Below are 26,013 nucleotides of genomic sequence, written 5' to 3' on the forward strand. Positions count from 1 at the left end.
CCCCTGCAGCCCGACGGCAGGACGAGGCGCGTCCAGGCGGAGCTCGGGGCTGCGGCCGTGGCACACCTGCCCCGCGGTCCGCACGGCCGAGGCCGCTGCGGGGTCCGCACCCTCTGCCCCGCGGAATCGCGGGGCACCCAGCCAGCCGCAGCTGTCCATCTCCTCCCGAGCCAGCCAATCGCCCGCGACTGCCCCGGCCGCACCTCCCGGAATCTCTGACGGGCGTGCGGCTCAGCCTATGAGATGGGGGCCTCGGAGGCCTGGGCTGGGAGCGGGAGCCAATGAGCATCATTTCAGGTGGGTGGAGGGAGCGGACCTCGGGAAGGTAGCTTCTTTCGGGTTGCTAACGTTTTCCCTTGGAGATGGGCGCGCAAACGGACCAGTGGGTCTGGGGGCGGTGGTGACGGGCGTGGAGCTGGCCCAATGAGGGTGGGAGGGGGTGGGGCAGCCCGGAGTAGCAGTGCTAAAGGAGCCCGGCGGAGGCAGCGGTGGGTTTTGGACTGAGGCGCCGGATCTGTGGTCGCGGCTGGGGACGTGCGCCGGCGCCACCATCTTCGGCTGAAGGTGAGAGGTGCGGCTTCCCGGGTCCGAGTGCGGCGGCCGGGAACCGAGGGACGGTTTGTGGGGGAGGAAAGGATCCCCGGCTGGGGGCCCGGGCGGGTCTGTAGGGCAGGAACGGAGCCGAAGCGGGAGCTGGGGAAGACAGAAGGGGTTCTGGGCGGAGGGTTTGTGCTGCAGGGGCCGTAGATTCGCGCAAGGAAGGACCTTGGGGGTGGTTAACGGGACCCCGGTGGGTGGAGAGACCCCTGGAGGGGCGGGGAATGAGGTCCTTGAGAGTGAGACCCCTGCAGGGATTAGGGCCTGGGTGTGCGGGAGGACGACCCCTGGGGGGCTGGGGATGGAGATCTGCGGGTGGGCATGTGCTGACCTGATACTAGGCGTGCGGGATCCGTGGGGCGCGGGGTTGGGGGGGCCTCGTGCCCTGGTGGGTGTCCCCGGGGGTCCCGCGAGCCTGTGCTTGCCTCTCGGGAGGGGAGGGAGTCCTGGGGCGGGCTGGAAAGCGCCATCCGGGTTGGGGGTGGGGGAGCGCTGGACGGGAAGGGCCACTGGGTGGGTTAGGCCGGGTCCGGCATCCCGAGTGCGGTGAGGGGTTCGCCGAGGGCTCGGAAGGCCGGCGGCGCGCCGGGACCTGCGGGGTGAAGGGAGCGGAGGGCAGGGCTGCGCACGGCCCGGGAGGCGTGCGGCGGCGGGTGAGGGTCTCAGCAGCCGGCCGCCGGCTTGGGGAGGGTCGGGCTCCGCTGGTCCCGGGGGAGCTGGGCGAGAGAGCGGGGGGGCGTCTTCTCAGGGGCTCTGGGGACGGCGGGGGCCGGGGGTGGACACCCGGCCAGGCCCGGGCGGTTTGGGGGGGCGAGGCGGGAAATGTGGCGGGGGCGCGCTGCAGCAGGGCGGTCGGGGGGGGAGGGTCAGCCCTCGCCTCGGGATCCCTTTATTGTGTAAGTGATCTGGGCATGGCTCGGCGCGGAGTCTCTTCCTGGCCTTCTGCAGTGGGGGTCACACCCTGATCCCATAAAATCGGCCTGGAATGGGGTCGGAGGGAAGTTGAAGGCGCGGAGTCCCGGCGTCCGCGGGGGCTTTGTGGGCCTGCGGTGGGTGGATGCGGCCCGGGGACCGGCGAGGCGCCCAGCCTGGCCTGCCTGGCAACTAGGGCCTTGGGAAGGAGGTTGGCGACTCTGGTCTGAGCTCGGCTGGTGAGTTTTGGGTAACGTGGCCTCTGCCTATGACCGTTATCTCTGTTCCTTGGGGCCTCTGCAGTTCCCTTCGAGATCACTGCGGTGGATGGAAGGGGGTGGGGTGGGGTAGGGGAAAGCAGGCAGGGTAGATCCCGACTGCAAATGAAACAAAGACTGCCGTTTTCGCTGAATAATATAATATCAAATATAATACTTCGGCTTTGCTGAGATTTTTGTTTTTTAACATTGAAGCTGAGGATTCTTTGAGTCAGGCTTAATTATTCTTGATAGTATCTCACTCTGGAAAACTTTAATGTATTTATTGTTTCATTTCCTTCATCAATCCACCTTTATTAATTACTCCTTCAGTTCCATGCTTTTGATGTTTAAGTATGCCCTGTCTGTCACGGACGCTGGAAAAGTGGCCATTTTATGCAGCTCCTTACTTCTGCATCTTAAATTCAGTTCTTTCTCGTCCTTATCTGGAGAAAGCATATGGTGTAATTGTGTGATACAGCACTAGCTTTTGCTGCAACGGGATGTGACCCGAGAGGTTGGCTTTTTATTTGGGCTCCTTAGGGAAATCATTTCAATGAAGACAGGCTGGATGGAAGGTGAGATGGAGGAAATTTTGAAGGGCACGTTGTATGGTGAAAGACTCTAGGCTTCAGCAGATGATGTACTTACTTGTCATATAGGAAGAATAAAAATTCCTGGTGTCGGCTCCACGTTTCAGAAACATTTAACACGGTGTAAAGATATTCACAGAGGTGGCTTGGGCCATGAATAGCGATAGTGTCCTTTTGCACTTAGTTTGTATTTCTGCTCATTTGGTTGAACAGGATACTGATAAACGAACAGACTTACAGGTCTCTGTAATGTAAGTGACCTCTGTGGTAGCGTTACACAAATTGGGACAATTCTGTTTTAGCTTATCCGTCTTAGAGAGATGCGCTATCATATGGATCCCTTATCCATCATTTTTGTTTGGCTTTTTATATGCAAGATATTCATAAAACTGTTTTTCTGTGCCTGTACCTATAGTAGGTGCTGGGAGGCAGTCGAGAAGTTTCCTGGGTGATATTTCATTGAGAGTCTAAAATGGCCTTGGAGATGGAGCCCAGGGGTGTGTGTGTCTAAAAGCAAATGAAGGGGATGGGGCTTTGGCTCTGTAGGGAGCTAATTTGTGCACAGATAAATGATTCACCCATAATTAGGCAGTTATTTCAGATGACACCAAGAACCTTCAGATTCTGTCTGTTGCAAAGATGTTCCTATTTATTCCTTTTTTTTCCCCAATGTAGGTTTTTTTTTTTTCTATAAAATACAAAGCCTTTGCTAGATTGTGCTAGTGCGTTCATTGGCCGAGCCTGTATTCTTTTTTTTTTTTTTTCTGGCGGCTTGTGGGATCTTAGTTCCCAGATCAGGGATCGAACCCCGGCCCCCGGCAGTGGAAGTACAGAGTCCTGACCACTGGACCGCCAGGGAATTCCCTGAGCTTGTACTCTTGAAGCCATGATTGATAATTGATCCGAGAGGCAGTATGTAGTGTACTACATGCCCTTCAAAGTTTTCTCCTTCTCACCTTCCATCCTTGTAGCATGTGCTCTGGATCTGAACTGAGTTTACTCCCAGCTCTGCCCCTCCTTAGCTCTGTGACCTCCAGCCAGTTATTGGCTTTCTCTGAACCTTGGGTTCCTCATCTGTAAAATGGAGATATGAATAGTACCTACCACGTAGGGCTGTTGTGAGGATTAAGAGTTAATACATACATAAACTGCTTAGAATAGTGCCTGGCCATGATTAGTGGTATATAACAACAGTATCTGCTGTTTTCAAAATTCTAGTATTATCCTTTCTGAAAGGCAAAGCATTTGGGAGAGGTTCCCCTGTTAAATACCAGCATTATCAAGATTAGGTACCAAATGTACAATGGAATGAAAAAAATACAACATATTTGGCAACCACAAGTGAAGAGTTAAGATGAACAAAACATCTTCACTGGCCTCAGGGACTCTGTCAACTAAACAAGGATTTGAGCACCTACTGCCTGAGTCCTCTGGTACAAAGGCGAGGGAGGGTTAGAAGAATGCCAGGAGAGCGGTGCAAAATGTTAGGAGAAGGCTAAGGATTAAATTGCCAGGTTGACCTGAAGAGAACTTCTGAAAGGGTGGCGTTGGGTTAGGATTTGAAGGAATGGTTAGCTTTTGGTGGTGGAGGAGAAGCTGAAGCTTACAGTGAGGGTGGGCACCATTCATGTAGTATTGATCAGTAGGTATATAGAGGCCCTCCTGTGGACCAGAGGGTAAGCTCACCGTATGGCAAAGACAGGAAACCATCCTCATAGTGTTTAGTTAGTTGTAGAAAACTCTGGAAAAGTAAAAATTAAAAGTAGTTTGTGATCCCACTACCCAGTGAAGACCCAATGACTATTTGTTTCTTTTAAAACAAAAAGAAAAAAAAGCGTTTATGTAATTTCCCCACACACACAAAATCGGGAGCATATTGTAATCACACTATTGTGATCTCTTGTGGGGTTTTTTCCCTTATATTAAATTATAGGTGGTTCCCCACCTAGGAAAAGTACATACTGATAAATTTAAAATGTGTTGATTTGATCAAATAATTTATAAATCCATGATTTACTTTTAAAAAAAGAAAAAAGACCTGCCCTAGAAATGACCTGTTAAGTTACTGTAATTTATAGTCATTTGTTAAATGTAAGCATATAATTACACGTGTAATGTAAAAGTAAAGAAATGTGGGCATACGTACAGGCAGGAAGGCAGTTTCTGAAGTGTTGTATGGGGTATACAGTTTATACCTAATAAGAATAAGAGTAACTTGTTATCGTATTTTGTTCTAGTTGGATATTTTCTCTTTTAAGAGACTGTCCTTCCTAAGGCAGAGTGTGTGTCCTATTGTCTGTATCCACATTCATCCAGGATAATTCCCATTTCAGAGCCATCCTCTTCCTAGCAGTGGGTAGCGAGTGTATAGGTTGGGAAGACAAAAAACTTGTTAATAATCTTATCAGTGCAGTCCGGAGAGGTGATGGGTTTTTGAAACCGTTCTTCAGAATGTACCTGTGTGCTTGAATATTTTCTCTATTGCCCTCTCCCACGTGGATGCCTAGGAAGGCAACTGCAAGTATAGTTAGAGAGCATATTAGCAATTCTATCGGTAGAAGTCTTAATGTTACATGTTTTGTGATTTTTTTGTTTGTTTTATTCTGTTTTGTGATTTTTGTTTTATCCAAGTGTATACTCCTTGAAACGTTAGCATATCCTTTAAATCAGGTTATGAATTAGTCTAAAACATTGGTTTTCAACCTTTTTTTCTACTCCAGCATACCTGGTAGTAACAGTGGTTCACCATGGCAACCAGAGAACTGTGGAGGAATGGTTCTCGAAGTGTGGTCCAGCATTATCGGGGAGTTTTTGTTAGAAATGCAAATTATCGGGTCCTCCACCCCAGACCTACTGAATCATAAATGCTGGCAGTGGGGCCCCGCGGTCTGTATTTTAATGAGCCCTTTAGGTGTTGCTGGCGCCCTTGCCAAAGTTTGAGAACCCTGCCCCAGGGCATGAGTGTTTGTAACCCTTTACATTGCTAACAACCAGTTTCTGAAGAATCTTAGCTATTTGATTCTAGTACCTTCTTACTGGGACTGAAAGGGCTAGTATCTTGTACCCACTATCAGTGTTTAATCTTTTAGGACAAAGATAAATAGATCCCTTTAAGAATCCGAAGAAAGTTATACGTGTTCTCCTCAGAAAAGCACAGATACACGAGAAAGTTGTACAACGTTTTTAGACCATTTCAGTGATTTCACGGAGCTTGAACTTTGTCTACAGCCTCGAGGTTAAGAGCCTCATAACAACTTTGGATGACTTTATGATTTCCCTTGCAGCCTTCCATTCTGTTGCCTTCCAAGAATCCCCATCATTTTGGGGAGAGGGAAAAGTTGGGAGGGTTTGATGGTTACTCACTTGCCTTCTTTCGTTGACTTGGATGAGATTGGTAATAACCTGGAATTTGGAGTAATAACATTAGTATTTAATGATGGTGTTGGATTCCAGAAAGATATTGTCAGGCAGGAATGACGAGTCACATCAGAAAGGTGAGTGACGAATGTAAGATCCTGTCCTTTGATCCAAAAAGTCAATCCCACAAGTATAAGAGGAGAAGTAGCTTCAAGGACCACGAGTGGAGCTTTCGCTGACAGTTCCTTGTGAACCAACCGTAAATGAGCGCTCAGTAAACCACTTAGGTCTCGAGATACTGTTCATTGTAAAAGTCACAGAAGCAGTGCTTTCCCCAGTGTGGCCTAAGGCTGTGAACAGTTCCTTTTCTTCTGCACTGGTCAGACTGTGTCTGGAATATTCTGTTTGCTTCCAGTCCCCACACTCTAAAGGGGCATGGAGTCTGTTTAGAGGCGAGAGACCAGAGTGGAGGAGTGAGTCCTGATGAAGGACGGGATGCAGGAGAGGAACCGGTGGGGAGCAGCTGTGGGCCTGGGAGTGGAGACCTGAACAGCCCCCATCACATACTTGAAAGGCTGGGTGTGATGCCAACTTACACGCTCATCCTCTGTGGTCTCGTGATCACACTGAGGCCACATGGGCTATAGCAAAGCTGCAGGGGGCTGGCTTGGGGTGATTGTAAGGAAGAACGTCGAGTCTGTTGTCTGAAGGTAGGATGGGAGGCACATTCTAGACCTGAGGGGCGGTCTGCTGGCAGCCACTGTGCATTTCTGTAGCTATCAGTACATCCTGGTGGTCCAGCAGCACTCCATGGGCCTTTTGTCATGAAACTTTGTTTTCTTTTTCTTCCTTTTCCTTTCCCTTCTTAAGTCCCTGTTTAATTTGTGGTAAGGGTGAAATAGGAGATGGAGAGGGAAAAAAGGGTGAAACTGGAACTTTGCTTTCCCTCCTGCTTGTTTTCCAGCCGTCAGCGACAGGCTACATCTTGAGTGGTCCTCAGACGACCAGAGTCATCATTTGTGGTCAGGCCTGAAATTTACCTTGGAAACCCCGTTAGTACGGCCATGGAGAGGGCTACCGCAGCTCCTTCACTCAAAGTTCACGCTTTCTGTTTCCCAAAGCGTTTGTTTTAGGTTTCTTAGAAGAGTAAAATTTGTGAACCATCGTATATTTTGGAGTATCTGACTTTGTCCTCCCCCTCTTCTCGCAGAGGCAGTCGCTCTTGGATCCCTTCTGTTCACAATGGCACAGAGAACTGGACTTGAAGATCCGGAGAGGTATCTCTTTGTGGACAGGGCGGTCATCTACAACCCTGCCACTCAGGCCGATTGGACGGCTAAAAAGCTAGTGTGGATTCCATCAGAACGCCATGGTTTCGAGGCAGCTAGTATCAAAGAAGAGCGGGGAGATGAAGTTATGGTGGAGTTGGCGGAGAATGGAAAGAAAGCAATGGTCAACAAAGATGATATTCAGAAGATGAACCCACCTAAGTTTTCCAAGGTGGAGGATATGGCAGAATTGACGTGCTTGAATGAAGCTTCTGTTTTGCATAATCTGAAGGATCGTTACTATTCAGGACTTATCTATGTAAGTATGCCCTCTAAGTAATCATGTGAAGTGGTGACTGGGAATTAATGGAAATTACACATGCTGTCCTAATCGATGTGGAATACTCACATACTCTCTGTTTAACGTGTCTATTTCTATTAAAGATAGAAAGATTGTCCCTTGCTTACCCAAGTCTCGCTTTGCTTTAAATCTTAACACATAATTTTAAATAATCCAGTCTGCAATTAAATATACTAAAATGATGTTTGAGACTTTTGTGTAGTGGTGCTCTGGAGCTTAATAAGAGGGGGGAGAGCGTGTGGCAGAAAGATAAGGGACTTTCATATGGTAATAAGAGTTGCATTAGTGGTGGGATACAGACGGCAGATTGGTAGGAAATCCAGTGTATATCCAGGGGGTATAAAGTGGCGGGGCTGCAAGCTTAGAGGTTTCAGTGAGGAGCAAGACCAAGGTCATCGGGTACAGGGAAGTCGGAAAGCAGAATGCTGAGGTTTTTAAGAGGAAACAGTTCAGGGTGAGATTGAGGCTGGGGTTGTCCTGTGGTTAGCAGCTGACACATGTGTCACAGTCACTGACGGTGTTGTGACCATATAGAAGTTCCCGAAAGTAATAAGGGATTGGGGTTGAGAGGAAAATGCAAGCCAGATACTGAAAGAATCTCTAATGCCAAAAGAGGCTTGAAGGGATGGTAGACACGGGTGGCAGTGATTTAAAGAAGGCCGGGTAATTAGCAGCAACATGGATGGACCTAGAGATTATCATACTGAGTGAAGTAGGTCAGAAAGAGAAAGACAAATACCATATGATATCACTTATATGTGGAATCTAAAATATGACACAAATGAGTTTATCTACAAAACAGAAACAGACTCCCATACATAGAGAACAGACTTGTGGTTGCCAAGGGGGGGGGGGAGGGATGGATTGGGAGTATGGGATTAGTAGATGCAAACTATTATATATAAGATGGATAAACAACAAGGTTCTACTGTATAGCACAGGGAACTATATTCAATATCCTGTGATAAACCATAATGGAAAAGAATATGAAAAAGAATGTGTGTGTGTGTGTGTGTATAACTGAATCACTTTGCTATACAGTAGAAATGAACACAACATTGTAAATCAACTATACTTCAATAAAATAAATTTTAAAAAAGAAAGAAGGCAGGGTAGATAGAACGTAGATTTAGAATGAAGAGAAGTAGAGGGGAAGGTTGACACTGTAATGGTCTGAATTTGGAAAAGAGAAGTTGAATTTTATGCAAAGAGTGTGGTACTAACGTCCATGTATAATTCAGAACTTCAGCAAAGCAGAAGTCGTTTTCCCATCGAATTAGTTTATTTAGTGGATGTTTACTGAGCACCTACTATGTTCTAGGTGCTGGGGAGAGTGTGGTGAACAGGCCAGGCCAAATCCCTGCCTTTGTGGTACATCCTATACAGAAATAAAACAGGACTATGGGATGGCTTTCCCCAGCGGGTCAGGGAAGGGCTCTTTGAGAAGGTAGCATCTGAGCTGGAATCTGACTGATAGGAGGGAGCTAGCCATGGGAACATCTGAGAATGAGTAGTTCATTCATGACCTTTGCCAGAGTAGTCTGAATCAAGCCTGGTGGTCTCTTTCATTTTATTTTATTTTATTTTTTTCTCTATGAGTTAGGATGCAAAGTAAGGGTGAGAGGCACCAGGGTCCGGAAGGTGGCTTGAGGAAGGTGGCTTGAGAATGCGTAAGGTTTGGAAAGGGGAGGAACAAGGGTCAGAAAACAATTGGAGCGCAGCATTGGGAATCCAGCTGAGACTGAATAACACAATGTGTAAGGTGGCCACATTTTTGTCTGGAGAGAAAGGAGTGGAGAGAGGAAGTGAGAAAACTGGGAAGTTAAGAGATTGTGGTCAGATCATTATGTTGACATCTGAGATTTGAGAGGTGAATCAATTTTGGATGATACCTGGTGCGGTGAATCGCAAAGGGCTGGAAATGCAGGGACGTAACCAAAAAGCTGTGGAGTGCTGCGCTGTGGAAAGGAGCCTTTCTGCCCCCAGACCCCACCCTGCCTTCGAGGGCTGCTGCAGGGAGGAGAGAGGAGGGAAAGAGAAAGGGGAAGGAAGTTGTGGGTAAAAGGGAAGGAGGAGGGAAAAGACAATTTAGTCTTTTGTAGCCATTTCGCATGATAATTCTAAGACTTTGCAAGTGTCTTTTATTGAGTTTGTTTGATTTTTTTTTCCAGCTTAATTCGGGGGCAACAGGAGTGAATTTCTGGGTTTCTTTTCAAAGCACGGCCCCCTGGGCTTTACAGAAGGAGAATCTGAGTTTTTTCTTTTTTAAAAAATTTATTTATTTATTTTAGGCTGCTTTGGGTCTTTGTTGCTTCCCGTGGGCTTTCTCTAGTTGCAGTGAGCAGGGGCTGCTCTCCACTGCGGTGCGCGGGCCTCTCATTGCAGTGGCTTCTCTCGTTGCGGAGCACAGGCTCTAGGCAGGTGGCCTTCAGTAGCTGCAGCACGCGGGCTCAGTAGTTGTGGCTCACAGGCTCTAGAGCGCAGGCTCAGTAGTTGTGACGCATGGGCTTAGTTGCTCCGCGGCATGTGGGATCTATCCGGACCAGGGCTCGAACCTGTGTCCCCTGCATTGGCAGGCAGATTCTTAACCACTGCGCCACCAGGGAAGTCTCTGAGTTTTTTCTTGAAGTACTAAGGTCACAGCAGAGGTGAGGGTTTGGGAGGATCATACCTTCAATTAGTGGGGTGGAGAAAGGGTTCCTATGGAAGATTCACGTTGGAGCGCTTGACTCTAAAGAAACCTACTAAGAGAATGGGGCTGTGGATGGCCGTGGCTGCTGAACACTGAGTGAAGGGTATAGTATTGGGCTTTGGAATTCACCCAGCACTTGAAATTGATCAATTGAGGTACCATGGTATAGACACTATAATAACTTGGATAGGACCTTTGGGATATATTTCTTTTCTTTTTTTTAAATAAATTTATTTATTTTTATTTATTTATTTTTGGCTGTGTTGGGTCTTTGTTGCTGCACACGGGCTTTCTCTAGTTGCGGCAAGCGGGGGCTGCTCTTCGTTGCAGTGCACCGGCTTCTCATCGTGGTAGCTTGTCTTGTGACTCGTGGGCTCTACAGCGCAGGCTCAGTAGTTGTGGCTCAGAGGCTCCAGAGCACAGGCTCAGTAGTCGTGGCTCACGGGCCCAGTTGCTGCACGACATGTGGGATCTTCCCGGACCAGGGCTCGAACCTGTGTCCCCTGCATTGGCAGGCGGATTCTTAGCCACTGCGCCACCAGGGAAGTCCATTGGGACATATTTCTATAGATAAGACATAACATATGTTCATTTAGGTAAGTTACTAACAGGTTTGGTTATGTTATTTCCTTATATTTTCTTTGGATTTAATCTCCCTAACTTCCACCTTCTCAGGTCATTTTCATCTTCTTAATAAAACTACTTAAAAACTGCAGATGTCTTCTCTACTGCGTTTTAGCTTACTTCACACATTTTGACATGTAGTATTTTTAGTGTTCTAAATATTTTCTAGCTTCTATTATTCCTTATTTAACCTATGAACCATTTAAAAGTATACTTTTAAAATTCCTAAATGTTGTTTTTTAAGTTATCCTTGTGTTATTGATTTTTAAATTAATATAGTCCATATAATAACACTCCTTGTTTTTGTGAGACTTGCTTCATGTAGCATATTGTCAGTTTTTATGAGTGTTATGTGTGTTTGTTAAGAATGTGTTTTCTGTTGGGTGTGGAGTTCTATATGTGGCCGTTAGACTGTTTTTTAATTGCGTTTAAACTTTACTAATTTCTCTCTTCTTGGTCTGTTGATTATTGAGAAGTGTCTTAAAATCTCCCAGTGTGTTTTCTCAAACTAAGCATGCATTCCTTAAAAATACAGTTTAGTTCTGCCTGTTGAGGAATTTTTACGTGAATGCCTCTCTCAATACATACCTTAATACATACCTTTCTGCGTATTTTTGCTCAGCATTACAATTTTAAGATTCACCCACATTACTTTGTGTTGACGTAACTCAGTTGTTCTCAAAGGGTGCTCTACAGACTCCTAGGGCTTCTTTAAGACCCTTTCATGGGATCCTTGAGGTCCAAACTATTTTCATGATTATTGAAGACTTTATTTGCCCTTTTATTGTTGACATTGGTACTGATGGTGTAAAAGCAACGGTGAGGAAAACTGCTGACACCTTATCGTGGGTAAAAGCAGTGACCCCAAACTGTACTGGTGGTCATACTAATCCAGTTTCACTCCAGAATGTCCTTGGTAAAGCAGGAGGAATGATTGAATTTATTTCAGCTCTTGAGAACACATCTTTTAATATTCTGTGTGATGAGATGACAAGTATGCATAAAGCGCTTCTGCTGCATATTGAACTAGGATGGTTGCTTTGGAAAAAAGCACGTGTGTAGCTATTTGAGTTGCAAACTAAACTTGCTACTTGTTTTGATAGAATACCTTTTTATTTGATAGAATGGCTGATAGATAAGCTTTGATTAATTCACACTGGGGTATTTGGCAGACATCTTCTTGAAAATGAACAAAGTGAGCCTGTCATTTTAAAGGAAACAGTTGAATGCATTTGTTGACAATGATAAAATTTGAGTTTTCACATGAAAATTAGAATTTGTATCTGCCACTGTGAACTTGACAGCTTGTCAACACTTAAAACCTTCCTGATGAGAGATAGATGGCAATATTAATGAATGTGATTTTTTTTTTTTAATGTCATATAGTGTGAAATGTCATCATTTGGAAGACTTGAACAATTCATTGAACCAGAGTTTTCCAAATGATGTGTACATGATGTTACAAAATCATGCCTGGGTAAAAGATTCATTCACCTGTGCAAGCTTAGCCAGTGGATTTGATGTATGTAACAGAGTATGAAAAGTTCATGGACAGGGTGTCAGATGCTACATTGCATCTAATCTTTAAGAAATTCTTACTTGTCGAGTTTTGGTATAGTATCGAAGAGGAATATCTATAATTACATGAAAAGGCTGTTAAACTACTCCTCCCTTTTCCAGTTAAATATCAGTGTAAGGCTAATTTCATGTGTTTCAGTCAAAACAACATCACAGTAGACTAAATGCTGAAACAGAGTGTTGAGTGTTTTCTATTAAGAAAATTGAGTGTTTTCTATTAAGCCAGACAATAAAAGATTTGCAAATATAAAACTGTACCACTCTTCTCACTTTTATTTTGAAAAACAAAAGGTTATTTTTCATAAGAAATGTTATTTATTGTTATTTTTAAATGAATAAATATACATTTAAAAACTATGTATGTATATTTGTATAAAAATATATAAAACAAAAGATCTTTAGGATCTTTAACAATTTCTAAGAGTGGTAAAGGGCCCTGAACTATAAAAGTTTGGGTGTTTCGTTCCTTTTTGTGGAATGTAATGTTCCATTGTAAGATTTTTGCCCCAATTTATTTATCCTCTCAACTGTCTTTGGACATTTTATTTTTCCATTTTGTGGCTATTATTGTACAAACAGTGCTTCCGTGAACAGTTTCGGACGTGTCCTGGTGCACATAAGCATGGCTTTCTAGAAGGTGTATAACTAGGAGTGGAATTTCTGGGTGATATAGGACATGCATATCTTTAACCCATATCTTCAGCTTTTCTAGATAATGCCTAAGTCAGTCAGATTCCAGCAGGAAACAGAAGGCCCTCTAACTAGGTATTCTGTGAATTTAATAAGGGGACGATTTACAAACATGTGAATAGAGTTTAGAAAACAGATGCAGAAATGTCGCAGTATCCCAGCACTAGTGATGGCTGAGAGCCCTGGACCCATCTTCATCTTTAAAGGAACAAAGAGCTGTTACCTCAGCTGGGAGAGGATGCCACGTGGAGAGGGCTTCCTGGTAGGAATTGTGGCCGCCTTTAGAGGGAAGCAGACAACTAGCAGGGAGGGGCCTGGGGGATAAACATCCTGACTTCATTCTCCCCCTACCCTCAATCTCCTGCTGCCTAGCTCAGTTTGAAGCCAGAGGAGAAGGGAATTTGGTGATACATTTCTTAGGGTCAGCCTCAGTTCCATTTGGAATTTAATTTTGTGTGTGGTATAAGGTAGGGGCAAGGTTAACTTTTTTCCCCCAAATGGCGATTCAGTTGACCCAGTGCCATTTACTGAAACGTAGCCCTCTCTGCACTGCTCTGAAGCGCCACCTTTGTTGTAAATCAGATGCTCATAAATGTGTGCTTGACGAACTGTTCTGTTTCACGGGTCTCTGTGCCTGTCCTTGGGCTGACACCACATTGTCTTGATTATTACAGCTTTAGACTATGGCTTGGTGTCCAGTAGGGTAAGTTCTCTCATTTGTGTTCTTTAGGATTGTTCTGGTGTTAGGTGCTTTGTATTTCAGTATAATTTCAGAACCCACTTGTCAGTTTTTCATACACACACACACACACACACACACACACACACACACAACCTTATTGGAATTTTTATTGGGTTTTTGCTGATTCTATAGTTCATTTTGGAGGAGAAATGAGATCTTTACAATATCTGTTCATCTAGTTCATTTATTTAGTTCTTAATTTTTCTCAATATGTTTTAGGTTTTTTTTGTAGAGGCCGTGTATATCCTTTGTTGGATTTATTTTTTGTAGGATTTATTTTTAGGTGTTTGTTTGTTTGTTTTTGCGGTACGCGGGCCTCTCACTGTTGTGGCCTCTCCCGTTGCGGAGCACAGGCTCCGGACGTGCAGGCTTAGCGGCCATGGCTCACGGGCCCAGCCGCTCCACGGCATGTGGGATCTTCCCGGACCGGGGCCCGAACCCGTGTCCCCTGCATCGGCAGACGAACTCTCAACCACTGCGCCACCAGGGAAGCCCTAATTTTTATTTTTTTAATAAATTTATTTTATTTATTTATTTTCGGCTGTGTTGGGTCTTTGTTGCTGTGCTCGGGCTTTCTCTAGTTGCAGTGAGCGGGAGCTACTCTTCCTTGCGGTGCACAGGCTTCTCATTGAGGTGGCTTCTCTTGTTGCGGAGCACGGGCTCTAGGCTCGCAGGCTCAGTAGTTGTGGCACACGGGCTTAGTTGCTCCACAGCATGTGGGATCTTCTGGGACCAGGGCTGGAACCTGTGTCCCCTGCATTGGCAGGCGGATTCTCTAGCACTGCGCCACCAGGGACACCCTAAGTGTTGTTTTTAAATTGTTACCATTAGGTAGAAATACAGTTGCCATGTTTTTTTACAGTTAACTTTTGTATATTGACGTTATATTCACCAACCTTACTAAGTTTATTAATTGATTATAGTAGTTTAGCTGAGGATTCTTTTGGATGTCGTGTTGCACACACTCATGTTGTCTGCAGATAATGACATTTTTATTGTTTCCTTTCTAATTCTTGTACATTACTTTATTGCATTGTCTAAGAAGTGGAAATGTTTGTTGTATAGTAGTGGTTAGTGGAGGCATCTTTGTATCATTCCCGATGTCAGAGGGAAAGTTTTCAATAGTTCACTATTAAGAATGACTTGTTTTGTTTTGAATATTTTTTTATTAGATTCAGGGAAGTTTCCTTTTGTTCCTAGTTTTTATCCCGCATGGATGAATTTTTAAAAATACTGATTGGTTGTTAATTTATCACATGTTTTTCCAGTTTCTGATCAGGTGATAGTGTGATTTTCTGGTTATTTTGTTATTGTAGTGAATTATATACTATATTTTTTAGTGCTAAGACTGACCTGCAAGGACCAAGTATTCTTTTTATGTATTACTGGATTCCTGGATTTTGTTTGCTGGTATTTTGTTTAGAGTTTTTGCATCTATATTCATAAATGAGATTGACTTAAAAATTTACTTTCTTATGATGTCCTTGTCACACTTTGCTATCAAGATTATGCTGGCTTTATAAAATGAATCATGGAATGTTTTATCTTTGTATTTTCTCTGGAAGAGCTTGGATAAGATTGATGTGATTTCATTTTAAAATAATGATATAGTTTCCTTTGTGGGGACGTTTTTCTTTCATAGATACAGAATTTTTCAGATTAAAAATTTTTGGTGTCAGTTTTGATATTGAGTTTTTCTGGAAATGTGTCTATTTCGTGTAAATTTTCAAATTCATTGGCATAGTATTGTTCATAATACCCTCTTTTTTCCTGTAGGATTTGTAGTGATGTCCTCTCACTCCTGACACTGATAATCTGCTCCACCCTTTTTAAAATGAGCCTCACCAGAGCTTTATCAATTTTACTAATCTCAAGCATCTCTTTTAATTACTTGAGCATCTTACTGTGCAAGATAATAATCCAAGGCAATAAAAGTAGCCTCACAGGGAATCCACATATTATCTTGGATTCTAGTCACAACTGTTGCCTTACGTGCCACCTACTGTATATAAAATTGTGAAGTTAATTTGAGGCTCTGCGTGACACCAAGCTGGTCCTAGAGTTTTGCTCTGGGCAGGCAGTTAGATGAAGGGGATCGAGCACGTGTAGATCAGTCAGGGATTTACATCCTTCCCAACTGGGCTTTGGGCTGGTCTATTTCTGGCATACTCTAAACTCTCAGGGTGTAGCAGTTAGGGTTCTAGCTGAACGCCTGGGGTATTTACCCTCCTCTGGAGTGGATTTTTAAAAAAAAAAAAAAAAAAAAAAAAACCAAGGTCTGCCGTGCTGTTGAATTTCCCGTAGTCTGGATTTTGTTGACTGCATACCTGTGGTGCCTTCTGTACGCTGGTAGTCGGATGCGGCGGCTCGATCTGATTCAGATTCAGGACGCACAGGATGCCAGCTGTCTCTCAGTTTACAGTGTTGAGATGGATCAGTGACTCAGTTTGGGCTTCGTCAGGTTGATTTGTGCTTTAGGAGTGTCTACCTTCACCCGAGGGTTTTAGAGCCGGTGGTGGGCACTGTCCTGGTCCATCATTTCATTAGGAAGCAAAATGGTGGTAGTCTAATGTCATCATTCCTTCTGTTATTATTAGCTTGATGAATTTTTTTTAACTCAATGTGTATTACAACACCTCCCCACCCCAACCAGGCACAGACAGTTTTCTTCAAGTTTATTTCTGATTACTGTTCTTTTTACAGAATTTTGACCTTTTTTCCTCCTTAAGGAGCAATGATTAATATTTTAATTATCTTTTCTTTGCTCTCCATGTTCATCTTTCCTCTGTGTATTTTTTAAATTGGTTTTATCTTTGTGCCTTCTTTTTCTTTTATTATTTACCTTTGTTTTATCTTTCTTTAAGAGTCCATGTTGTATTACATTCTGTTGCAGCCATAAATCTATTCCCTAAAGTTTTCTTTTAGCTTATTTTGTAGAGAATTTCCAGAGGTCATTTCTCTCCCTGAATATTCTGGAAGATGATCTTTTCCTTATTACATAGGGTTGTTGTTGTTTTTTTGGTTGGTTGGTTTGGTTTTTGCGGTACGCGAGCCTCTCACCGCCATGGCCTCTCCCGCTGCGGAGCACAGGCTCCGGACGCGCAGGCTCAGCGGCCATGGCTCACGGGCCCAGCCGCTCCGCGGCACGTGGGATCCTCCCGGACCGGGGCACGAACCTGCGTCCCCCGCATCGCCAGGCGGACTCTCAACCACTGCGCCACCAAGGAAGCCCTGTTGTTTTTTAAATACACATGTGAATTTTATCTAGGTGTGGTGTTTGCAAATGGTGTGAGCGACCTATTCTTTCTTCTCTTCCTTTCCTTTTTGGGCGGCGGTCTGATTTCTTCTGAGAGCAGCGGTCGGGGTGTAAGTTGGCCTGATGCTCCCAGTTCAATCCCCTGTTCCTAATGAGAGACTGTTGTATCTGCTCTATTGCACTGATATCTATACCTGCCTCTGTTTCCTGGTTCTCTAATCCTTCAAAGCTATGAAGTAATAATGTATATGCATATCCCTGTTTTCTTAGACTGAGGCCTGACCCTAAAGGATAGCAACATTTCCCAATACTGGATAGGAGATGGGCATTCCCGGCAGAGTGGTCGGCATATGGAGAAGCCTGGAGGCATAAAGCAGCACAGACTGTTGGGAAAATTTCAAGGTTGTTTTGGTGCTAGTTTTTTTTTGTTTGTTTTTTTGTTTTTACATCTTTATTGGAGTATAATTGCTTTACAATGGTGTGTTAGTTTCTGCTTTATAACAAAGTGAATCAGTTATACATATACATATGTTCCCGTATCTCTTCCCTCTTGCATCTCCCTCCCTCCCACCCTCCCTATCCCAGCCCTCTAGGTGGTCGCAAAGGTGCCAGTATTTTTGTATAATACCTGTTACTTGGTGTCTTAAAGCCTTTGCAAACTTCTTCAAGGCTTTGCAGTTCTTCAAGATGTTCTCATGGCTTTAGGATTCCAGTGTTTCCAACTGTTCAGTAGGCACTCATTCTCCCGGGCTCCCTTATTGTAATGAATCTCCTTTTAACGTGCCACAATCTCAATATGTTAAAAGGAGATTTAGTATCTTTCCCCACAAATCAAATGATTTTTCCCGTCCACTTGTTACTTTTCCATCTCTAAAGCTTGACAACCTTGGAGTCATGTTTAACTTGACGACCTTGGAGTCATCTTTACCTTGAGGCTTGAATGGTTTTCTCTATTCAGAGTCCTGACTGCTGTTGAATCTCCAGCCCGCTTTCTTCATGACTCATCCCAGCTCCGTTTTCGTCTTGTTTTTCTCTCCTGTAGGCCTGTTACTGTGCCTGGAGAGGTCTCTGCCTCCTGCTGCCCACCTCTTGCCCCTTCAGTCTCTTCTCCATATGGCTGCCAGGTTTATGCGGTTTCAGGAATGCCTCTTTCCTTCCATCACTCTTCTCTCCAGGACCTCTGATACCTGATCCCCTAGAGTGGACAAAATCTGCCTGTCTGGGCTCTTTTCCCTCACCTTCCACAGAACAAACTGTTGTCAGCTAGACTGCACTTCACTCTGCCGTGGATATACCCGGCCACCAAGTTTTACATTCTTACTATTTTATTTTATTTTTTTAAAATTTTAAATATTTATTGATTTGGCTGTTCCAGGTCTTAGTTGCGGCACGCAGGACCTTTGTTGCGGCACGCGGGCTCTAGTTCCCTGACCAGGGATCAAACCTGGGCCGCCTGCATTGGGAGCACTTAACCACTGGAGCATCAGGGAAGCCCCACGTTCGTACTATTTTAATAGGAATTCCTTTATCCGTCCTTTTAACCTACTAGTCTTTAAAAAGAACATCAGAGACCCTCTAGGTCTGGACTTAGTACCTAGTTGTACGGTTTCCGACAAGATGGCCATGACCTTCAGTGGGGTTTGTCGTGTGTTCCGCTCCAGAGTTTCTCTGTTTAAAAGGCTTGTTCATCTTTCTTTTTTTGTATCACTCTCTTTTCAGTGCCTTATATTATGTCTTGTTTGCTTAGTGTATCTTTATTGTCCTCATCCCCTAGAGCGTATAAGAAGGTGCTTAGTATCTTCCTCATGTACTCAAATGCTTAATAATGAGTTTACTTTGAACTTAAGGCCTCCAGAGAAATTAGCAACACATCGCCCTCCTTCCGTGTGACTTGGGGAGGACAAATGTGGTACAGTACTGGTTTCAGCGCAGGCGCCCAACATTTGAGCTAATTTTCAAGATAGAAGCTTAGCTTTTTAAGCACTTCAGTTTACTGTTTCCACTTAAACCTCTATTACTGCTTCGCTTTGGCAAGCATAGGATACTGATGATTATTCAACCTTGTTTTTTTGGTGAGATTTACCCATCTCTGTAATCTTCGTCCTCAGAAAAGTCCCCAACACATGATAGACACACACGTTGGAATGATTTCTGATTGCAAATGTCCTCATTAGGATCTGTTACCATGCCGTACATGCTACGGGATGTTAAACGGAATTGGCGTATTTTGACTTCCTTGGAGGTTTTGGGGTTTTTTGTTTTGTTTTGGCAGTCTGTAATTATTTTCCTCTTACAAAAGAGTGACATGCAGAATTTGTAGCTTCACGATCGACTCTTATCTCATTTTTGAAGGAAAAAGTGGAAGTTGTATATATAACAATTCATTGAGATGTGTAGTTATGATTTGTCAAATTTCCTGTGTATAAATTAAACTCAATAAAAAATTAAAATGTTGAGATTGCCTCTCCTTAGTTTTCTCGCCCTTAATAAAATCTGTTTTTATTGTCTCTCGTTGCCTTTTTGTCCTGTGGGTGGCAGAGAGAGGCTGGCCTAGTTAGACTAGAGACTAGGTGGAAGGTGCCAGGCTGCTGGGTGGGTGGCCTGAGAGCCAGCCCGGGTTCTTGGAGGTCTGATGCCGGACACGAGAAAGCCAACGGCTTCAGGCCCAGCGGTCACCCAGGGAGGGGCAAGTAACTACTGTGGCCTCAGGCAAACAGTTATCAGTTTAGCAATCAGGCAAACAGCCCAAATCAGTGAGCTCAGGGCAGGGCCCTTGCTTGCCTTTGTCTTATTCCCAAGCGCTAATCTAGGTAGGAAGTGCATTCCACATCCGAGCCTCCGTTGGGAGGGAAGCAAAGATAAAGGAGAACAGCTGCTGAGGTGGTTCTGATCACTTAAACTTTTTTTTGGCCGCCTTTCTCCTTTCAGCATCATTCACTGCAACGTTCAGAATATAGTGGGCTCGACAGTGCCTCCTGGTGGCTACTGCCAGGACTTTCAGCCTTTCTGAACACAGCTTGTTGGTTAGAAGCCCCTCGGTACTGCCTGGGGAGCTGAGCACCACTGGTCCTCGGCCTTTTCTAAGATCCTCTTGCCTTTAGATTTAGAATCACCCGAAGTAAAGGGTCTGCTTCCCGGTGCAGCTGAGGTGCCTTCAGCCCCACCAGGACTGGAGCATCTAGCAGCAATCCTAACCGCTCTTGATTTTCCATAATTCCCAGAGTCAGTTCTCAGAAATCATTCCATGTGAATTAAAAAAACCCCAAAGGCAAAAGTGCTCCTAGTATTAATTCTGAGCAATGATTACCCTACTGATGAGGAAGGTTTTTATCTTCTAGACTAGTGGCTCTTAAAAATTTTTGAGGGCCCCCCAAGAGCTTTTGTTTATATTTCATGATATTTACTGTGTTTAGAAAGTAAAACATAGATTTTAAATATTTATCAACTCATTTAAAACTAAACCTATAACAAGTTGACATAAATGATTTTTATGAAAAAACCCCTATATTTTCCAAAGCAAAAAAAATTAGAAGAGTAAAAATGTTTTACACTTAAAAAAAAAACTCTTTAATAATAACCTTTCCAGATAATTGTGGATATTCTCCTTTGATACTGTACCCAAACTTGGCCACCGGTATTTCCTTAAAGATGAGTTGCAATGTGGAATCTGAAACTACCTTAATGAACGTTTCATACCTCGTACACTCATGAGAGAATGAGTGTGAAAAAGCAAATGACATGTTGTTTGAATAATGACCCGTGGCTTCATGAAGCCATGAAGCATATATTATTATTTCCATTTGACAGATGAGGGAATTGAATCTAGGAAGTACCACTTAATAGGCTCTCTGTAGGAGAACTGCTTGTGGTTTGGAATTGCCCATTATGGGTGAGATTTAATTTTAGGGATAGATTAATTGTGCAAATGATAAAGGTCCCCTGTTCAAATTACTGTGTGGTTTGTCTCCTGATTGGATCCTGTGGATATATGCAGTTGTTTTTTTTTTTAACACTGTATTTTATTTTTATCTATTCTAGACATATTCTGGACTCTTCTGTGTAGTCATAAATCCTTACAAGAATCTTCCCATTTACTCTGAGAATATTATTGAAATGTACAGAGGGAAGAAACGTCACGAGATGCCTCCACACATCTATGCCATATCTGAATCTGCTTACAGATGCATGCTTCAAGGTAACTGGAAATGTTAGAATGCTACTCAGAATTTCTTAAATATAATTTGGGTTTTTTTAGAATGCCTCAATCTTTTCTACAGAGGGCTTTACTTTTTTTTTTTTTTAAGATTAGAAAGAAAAGTGATAGATGTTTATTGTAGAAAAATTATGAATTCTTAAGATTAGACTAGGCAATATGACCATCTTCTATAGGCATCCGGTAAGTATGCTTGGGGCTTCATAAATACTCCATGTTAATTTTTCTGTTAAGAAGCATCTAGTTTTTATATATATTTGATCTCTCCACCACAAGCCAGTATAATCAAAGCTCTACTGCATTCGTTTTTAAAACCAACAGGAAGAATAATAGAAAAGGTGGATGCATCATTGGGGAAAGAAAGATTATAAAATATTTTTTATTTAAATGCATGAAAAAGGACCCAACAGAAGTTAAACAGCATGTGTGGAGTTGGTGGGTTTTGATTGTTTCCTTTTTGGGTTTTGAATGACATGTAAATTTGAAGAGTCCTTAATTGGAATTATGGCTTCAGACGCAATGATTTATGGAGGAATTTTTTTTGAAAACTAGAACGGAGCAGTTTTGAATGCATTTAACATTACTGAGTAACAAGACTGCATTTATTTTTTTTTCCTTTTAAATTTTTTTTAATTTTCTTGAAGTATAGTTTGATTTGCAATGTTGTGTTAATTTCCGGTGTACAACAAAGTGATTCAGTTATATACATATACATGTTCTTTTTCTTTTTTTCTTTTTTTTTCTTTTGGTCACGCCACATGGCTTGTGAAATCTCAGTTCCCTGACCAGGGATGGAACCTGGGCCCCGGCAGTGACCCCGGTGGCCCCTAACTACTAGACCACCAGGGAACTCCCTTATATATTCTTTTTCCTTCTTTTCCATTATGGTTTATCACAGGATATTGAATATAGCTCTCTGTGTTAGACAGACTGCATTTAAACGTGGGACTTCCTAGCACTATGTGAAATCTTATAGTAACTCTCCCTCTCTCTCCTTTTATTTTTTTAAAAACGAATTCTGTAAAGTAAAATAAAATCTATGAGGTCTTCAGGAAGCAGAGTATGCTGCATCCACCTGTCATCAAATCTCAGGTCCTGGAAAGGCTGCCTGGGTGCTGGGTCTAAAGGGTAGTGTGAGGGAGTTGATACCCATTTCCTAGTCAGGTATCATCTGGATTCTTCTTATATACCAGGTCCTCGGAGGCAAACAGGAGGTGCTTTAGGACTAGAATAGCGGCATCGATGGGTAAGAAGACGTTCAGAGTCCAAAATGAGCTTAGGCTTAAAAAAGATTCAATTTAATAACCCTTTCTAAGGTTCAGAGCCAAGAATGTTAAGAAATGGCCATGACTGTGGTAAACTGCAGTCAGGTGACGGAGAAGGAAAATCATCAGCTTTTGTTTTGTGTCTCATTCTGTGTCTCCATTAAAAAGAATGATCTTTACATGCAGAAAAGTATTTGTATGAATGAGCAAACTGCCTTATATGGGAGAAGAAATTGGCCAAAGTACACTCCTCCCCTGACTGAATCCATATTGTCTCTTCTAAACAAATACATTCTCACAGCTGAGACTACCGAACCCCTGTTCTTTGAAGTATTATATAGAACAGGAGTTTCCAGAAGGCGGGGATGGTCTCACATTATATAATTCTAATTTTTAAAAAGAGGAAGAGGCTCCCCTTTATGTTAAGATCAAGAGCTCCCACTCTTGATCTATACCTGCCAAGAAACATTCTAGAATCTACTGTTAATAGTCTAGAAACAGCATGAACATATTCCTCACATTACTTTACACTGAGTAGGAAGGGGAATATAGTAGACAGTGGTATCAGAGAATTAGGACTTCTCCATGGCGTTCCATGGCCCCTGTGATCTCCTCGTGGTTGCATGCTGCAAAGTTGTGCCTGACATGCTGGTTAATGATAGAGGTTGGCCAGGCGTCAGGGTGTGCACCAAGGGGTTTGTGCCCTTTCCAACATTCTAATCAACATACTTGAAGACATAGGATGCATGCCTGTAAAATTTATAGATGACATGAAACTGGGAGGAAAAAGAAATACATTTGATGAAAAGAAACAGAGTTTTTAAAAAGCTCTTGACAGGTTGAATGGTGAATTGACTCTAGTTAAGAGGGATAAATGTTAATGCCCCACTACTGGGTTTCCAAACCAACTGTATGAATACAGAATGAGGAAGATGTGGCTTACCAGTATATGGTATTATTAATATCATCACTAATGCTAGAATGAACCTGTATTGAATATTATTATGTGCCAGGCACTGGGCTAAATGCTTTATGTGTATTATTTAATCCACAACAATCCTATAAAGTAAATAGAATTACTGTCCCTATTTTGCTGAGGCACAAAAAGTTAAATAACTTGACCAAGAAAATGTAAATAGTAAGAGGTATATGAACGAGGATTCAAAACCAAGGCAACGTGACACATTCTTATCCACAATCAAACTGCCACGTGAACGTTAAAAGAATTAGTTGATAGTTTTGATTATGTAATAATTTAAAACAGACAATAAAAAACAAAAAAAACACCCCACTCTAACCAATTCTGCTGTATTTTGTTCTATAGGTAGGGGGCTACCTGCTGATATAGGGTACAACACAGTCGGGTGGGACGTCTGCTAGAGCAGTCAGACAACAATCAACAACAGCAACTGCTCATGAAGCTCAGACCAGCTACCGATGCTTATCCATCTAGGTTTTCAATTACAGTCGTGAGCAAATAGCTAAACGTCAGTGGGCCTACGAAGAGGACCTGTAGCTTGACGGGACCATGTGGAGGATTCAGAGCAGATGGTCCTACTGAACAGAGTTTGGTTTTTTAACACAAAAAAACAGAAGAGAGCTTACTTTTTTCCCTTAACTTTAGATTCTAGGGGATATTGCATCAATAAAATGCAGAGGGACTTCCCCGGTGGTCCAGTGGTTAAGACTCCGTGCTCCCAGTGCAGGGGGCATGGGTTCGATCCCTGGTTAGGGAATGAAGATCACAACGTGCCGCGTGGCACGGCCCCCCCCCCCCAAAAGCAACCAGTGGGACTTTGGAAAAAAAAAATGCAGAGTGTGCCTGGCACATAGTAGTTGTTCAAGAAATATTCATTGACTGCATGCGTGAAAGTAGAGTTCTTGGACATATACTTGCTTGCAAAAGTCATCAACTCTGAAAGCATGGGATAGCAGAATTGACATAATTGGACTAAAGCAATGAATTGGAAGACCGACTCAAGGAGTTCTTCCAGAATACACAGCAAAAAGAAACTGATGGAAATTATGGCAGAAAGAGTAGGAAACGTGGTATAGACTCTCCATATCTGTAGACTCTCAGGGGCCATGAGAGAAGTGATATTTTTGAAAAAGTTCACCAGAGCTGAAGAAGGACTTGAGTCTTGAAGCTGAGAGGGTCCCCTAGTGCCAGGCAGGAACCTTGAAAGGAGACACATGCCTGGTCTAACGCAGCGTGGTGTGGATAGGGCGACATCAGGTGATCTCGGTGGAGAGGGCGTCAGTGGGCTCAGACTTCTCATTCGCAGTCCTGCGTGTTAGAAACTGAACGCAGCACACTGAGACCTGTGCCCGGTAGGTAATCACGCGAGGGGACCTAAGGCCATTACTATTCCAGGCTCCCCCAGCACCCCGTGTGCGCCTCGTCCTCTGCCCCTCCCCGTGGCCGTCTACCCCAGCCAGCTTCCACTCAGTAGCAGCCAACACGGCCACCCACCTTCTGTTGACCTAGACGGATGTAAAGGCAAATTTTGCTGTTAACAGTAGTTGCGGGGCGGGGGGGCCCCATGCGTATCTAAGACCTGAGATTCTACCTTCTTCCTGGAGTCTTAGAATGAAATCCACATCTCCTTGTTCTTTTGTTTCCCGGTCACATCTTCGTTTTCCGTAATGCTCTCTTTTCATTTCTGCCTCAGGTAACTCCCACTCTGTGATGTGCAAACTTCCCTATGTGTTCAATGTCTTCGTCAAGTGTTTTCTTTTCCTCCGGGCTTTAACTGAAACTTGGCTTTCCCCTGAGTATGGGCCCTCCACTCCGATCCTGTGCGCTAGGAGATGGGGTCAGTGTCCTTACTCGCAGTGCATCTGCTGGACTATTAACAAATACTCTTTACCCCTTGAAAACACTGCCCCTCCTCTGCCTGCCCCTCATCGCTTGTAGCAGCATTCTTCTGGGTCCCCCTCCTCCCTCCTCCTCCCCTCCCTCCTCCTCCCCTCCCTCCTAGTGCGTCTGTCTGGCCCCCAACACGGCTGTCGTTTCCTCCCTGCCTCAAGCCCTGCCATAACCCCGTGTTACTTCCTAGTTTTTCGTGAACAGCCAGCCCCCGGTCTCTTAATCTCCTCTTAATCTTCTTCCCTTCTGACTTACGCTGCTGACACCCTAGACTGTGCCACCTTCTGAAATGATCTTATTTTTCAAATATTTCAGAAATTCTATTGCAAAATCCTTCCGTCCTGGCAGTGCAGTCAGCAAGTCTCCTGACCATGTTCTTTGACTCCGTTTAGATCTTGGGTCCAAACGCTGTTCTCCTTTTCCCCTGTGGATTCTCAGAACTGCCTTGACTTTCTTCCTTGTGTAGTTTACATTTTATAGTCTGTCATTTCAGCGTCTTCTGTCAGTATCCTACGCCCCCTGTCCCTTTGTTCTTTCGTTACACTTATTTGGCAAAATTCTCACCCTAAGTCAGTCAAGACATTTGTCTTTTTTTAAGGCTCTTCCTTGGGTTGCTGATACCTCTGGAGTCTTCTGTTCATACAGCTGAACAGATCAATACTCCTGTTAATTTCGTGATCATGAGCCCAGACTTCACGCAGAACACTGCTTCCCTGATTGTCAATTAAGATTATAACCT

At 43.7% G+C, this 26,013-nt stretch overlaps 1 protein-coding gene across 2 annotated transcripts in view; it reads left to right on the forward strand.

Annotated features, from left to right (window-relative positions):
• The first annotated feature begins 354 nt into the window (after positions 1–354).
• The window catches only part of MYH10 (myosin heavy chain 10), a 133,952-nt gene continuing 108,293 nt past the window's right edge, over positions 355–26,013 (forward strand). Inside the window, exons 1-3 of one of the 2 annotated variants that reach the window (XM_082679256.1) lie at positions 355–564; positions 6,927–7,303; positions 20,966–21,122. In XM_082679256.1, coding sequence (XP_082535382.1) covers positions 6,959–7,303; positions 20,966–21,122 — 502 coding nt within the window. In that variant the 5' untranslated portion in view covers positions 355–564; positions 6,927–6,958. The remainder of the gene's footprint in view (positions 565–6,926; positions 7,304–20,965; positions 21,123–26,013) is intronic. The other variant, XM_082679257.1, reaches the window with a different exon arrangement.

Source organism: Grampus griseus, assembly GCF_964374135.1.
Source record: "Grampus griseus genome assembly, chromosome: 20".
In the NCBI taxonomy this organism is placed as follows: domain Eukaryota; kingdom Metazoa; phylum Chordata; class Mammalia; order Artiodactyla; family Delphinidae; genus Grampus; species Grampus griseus.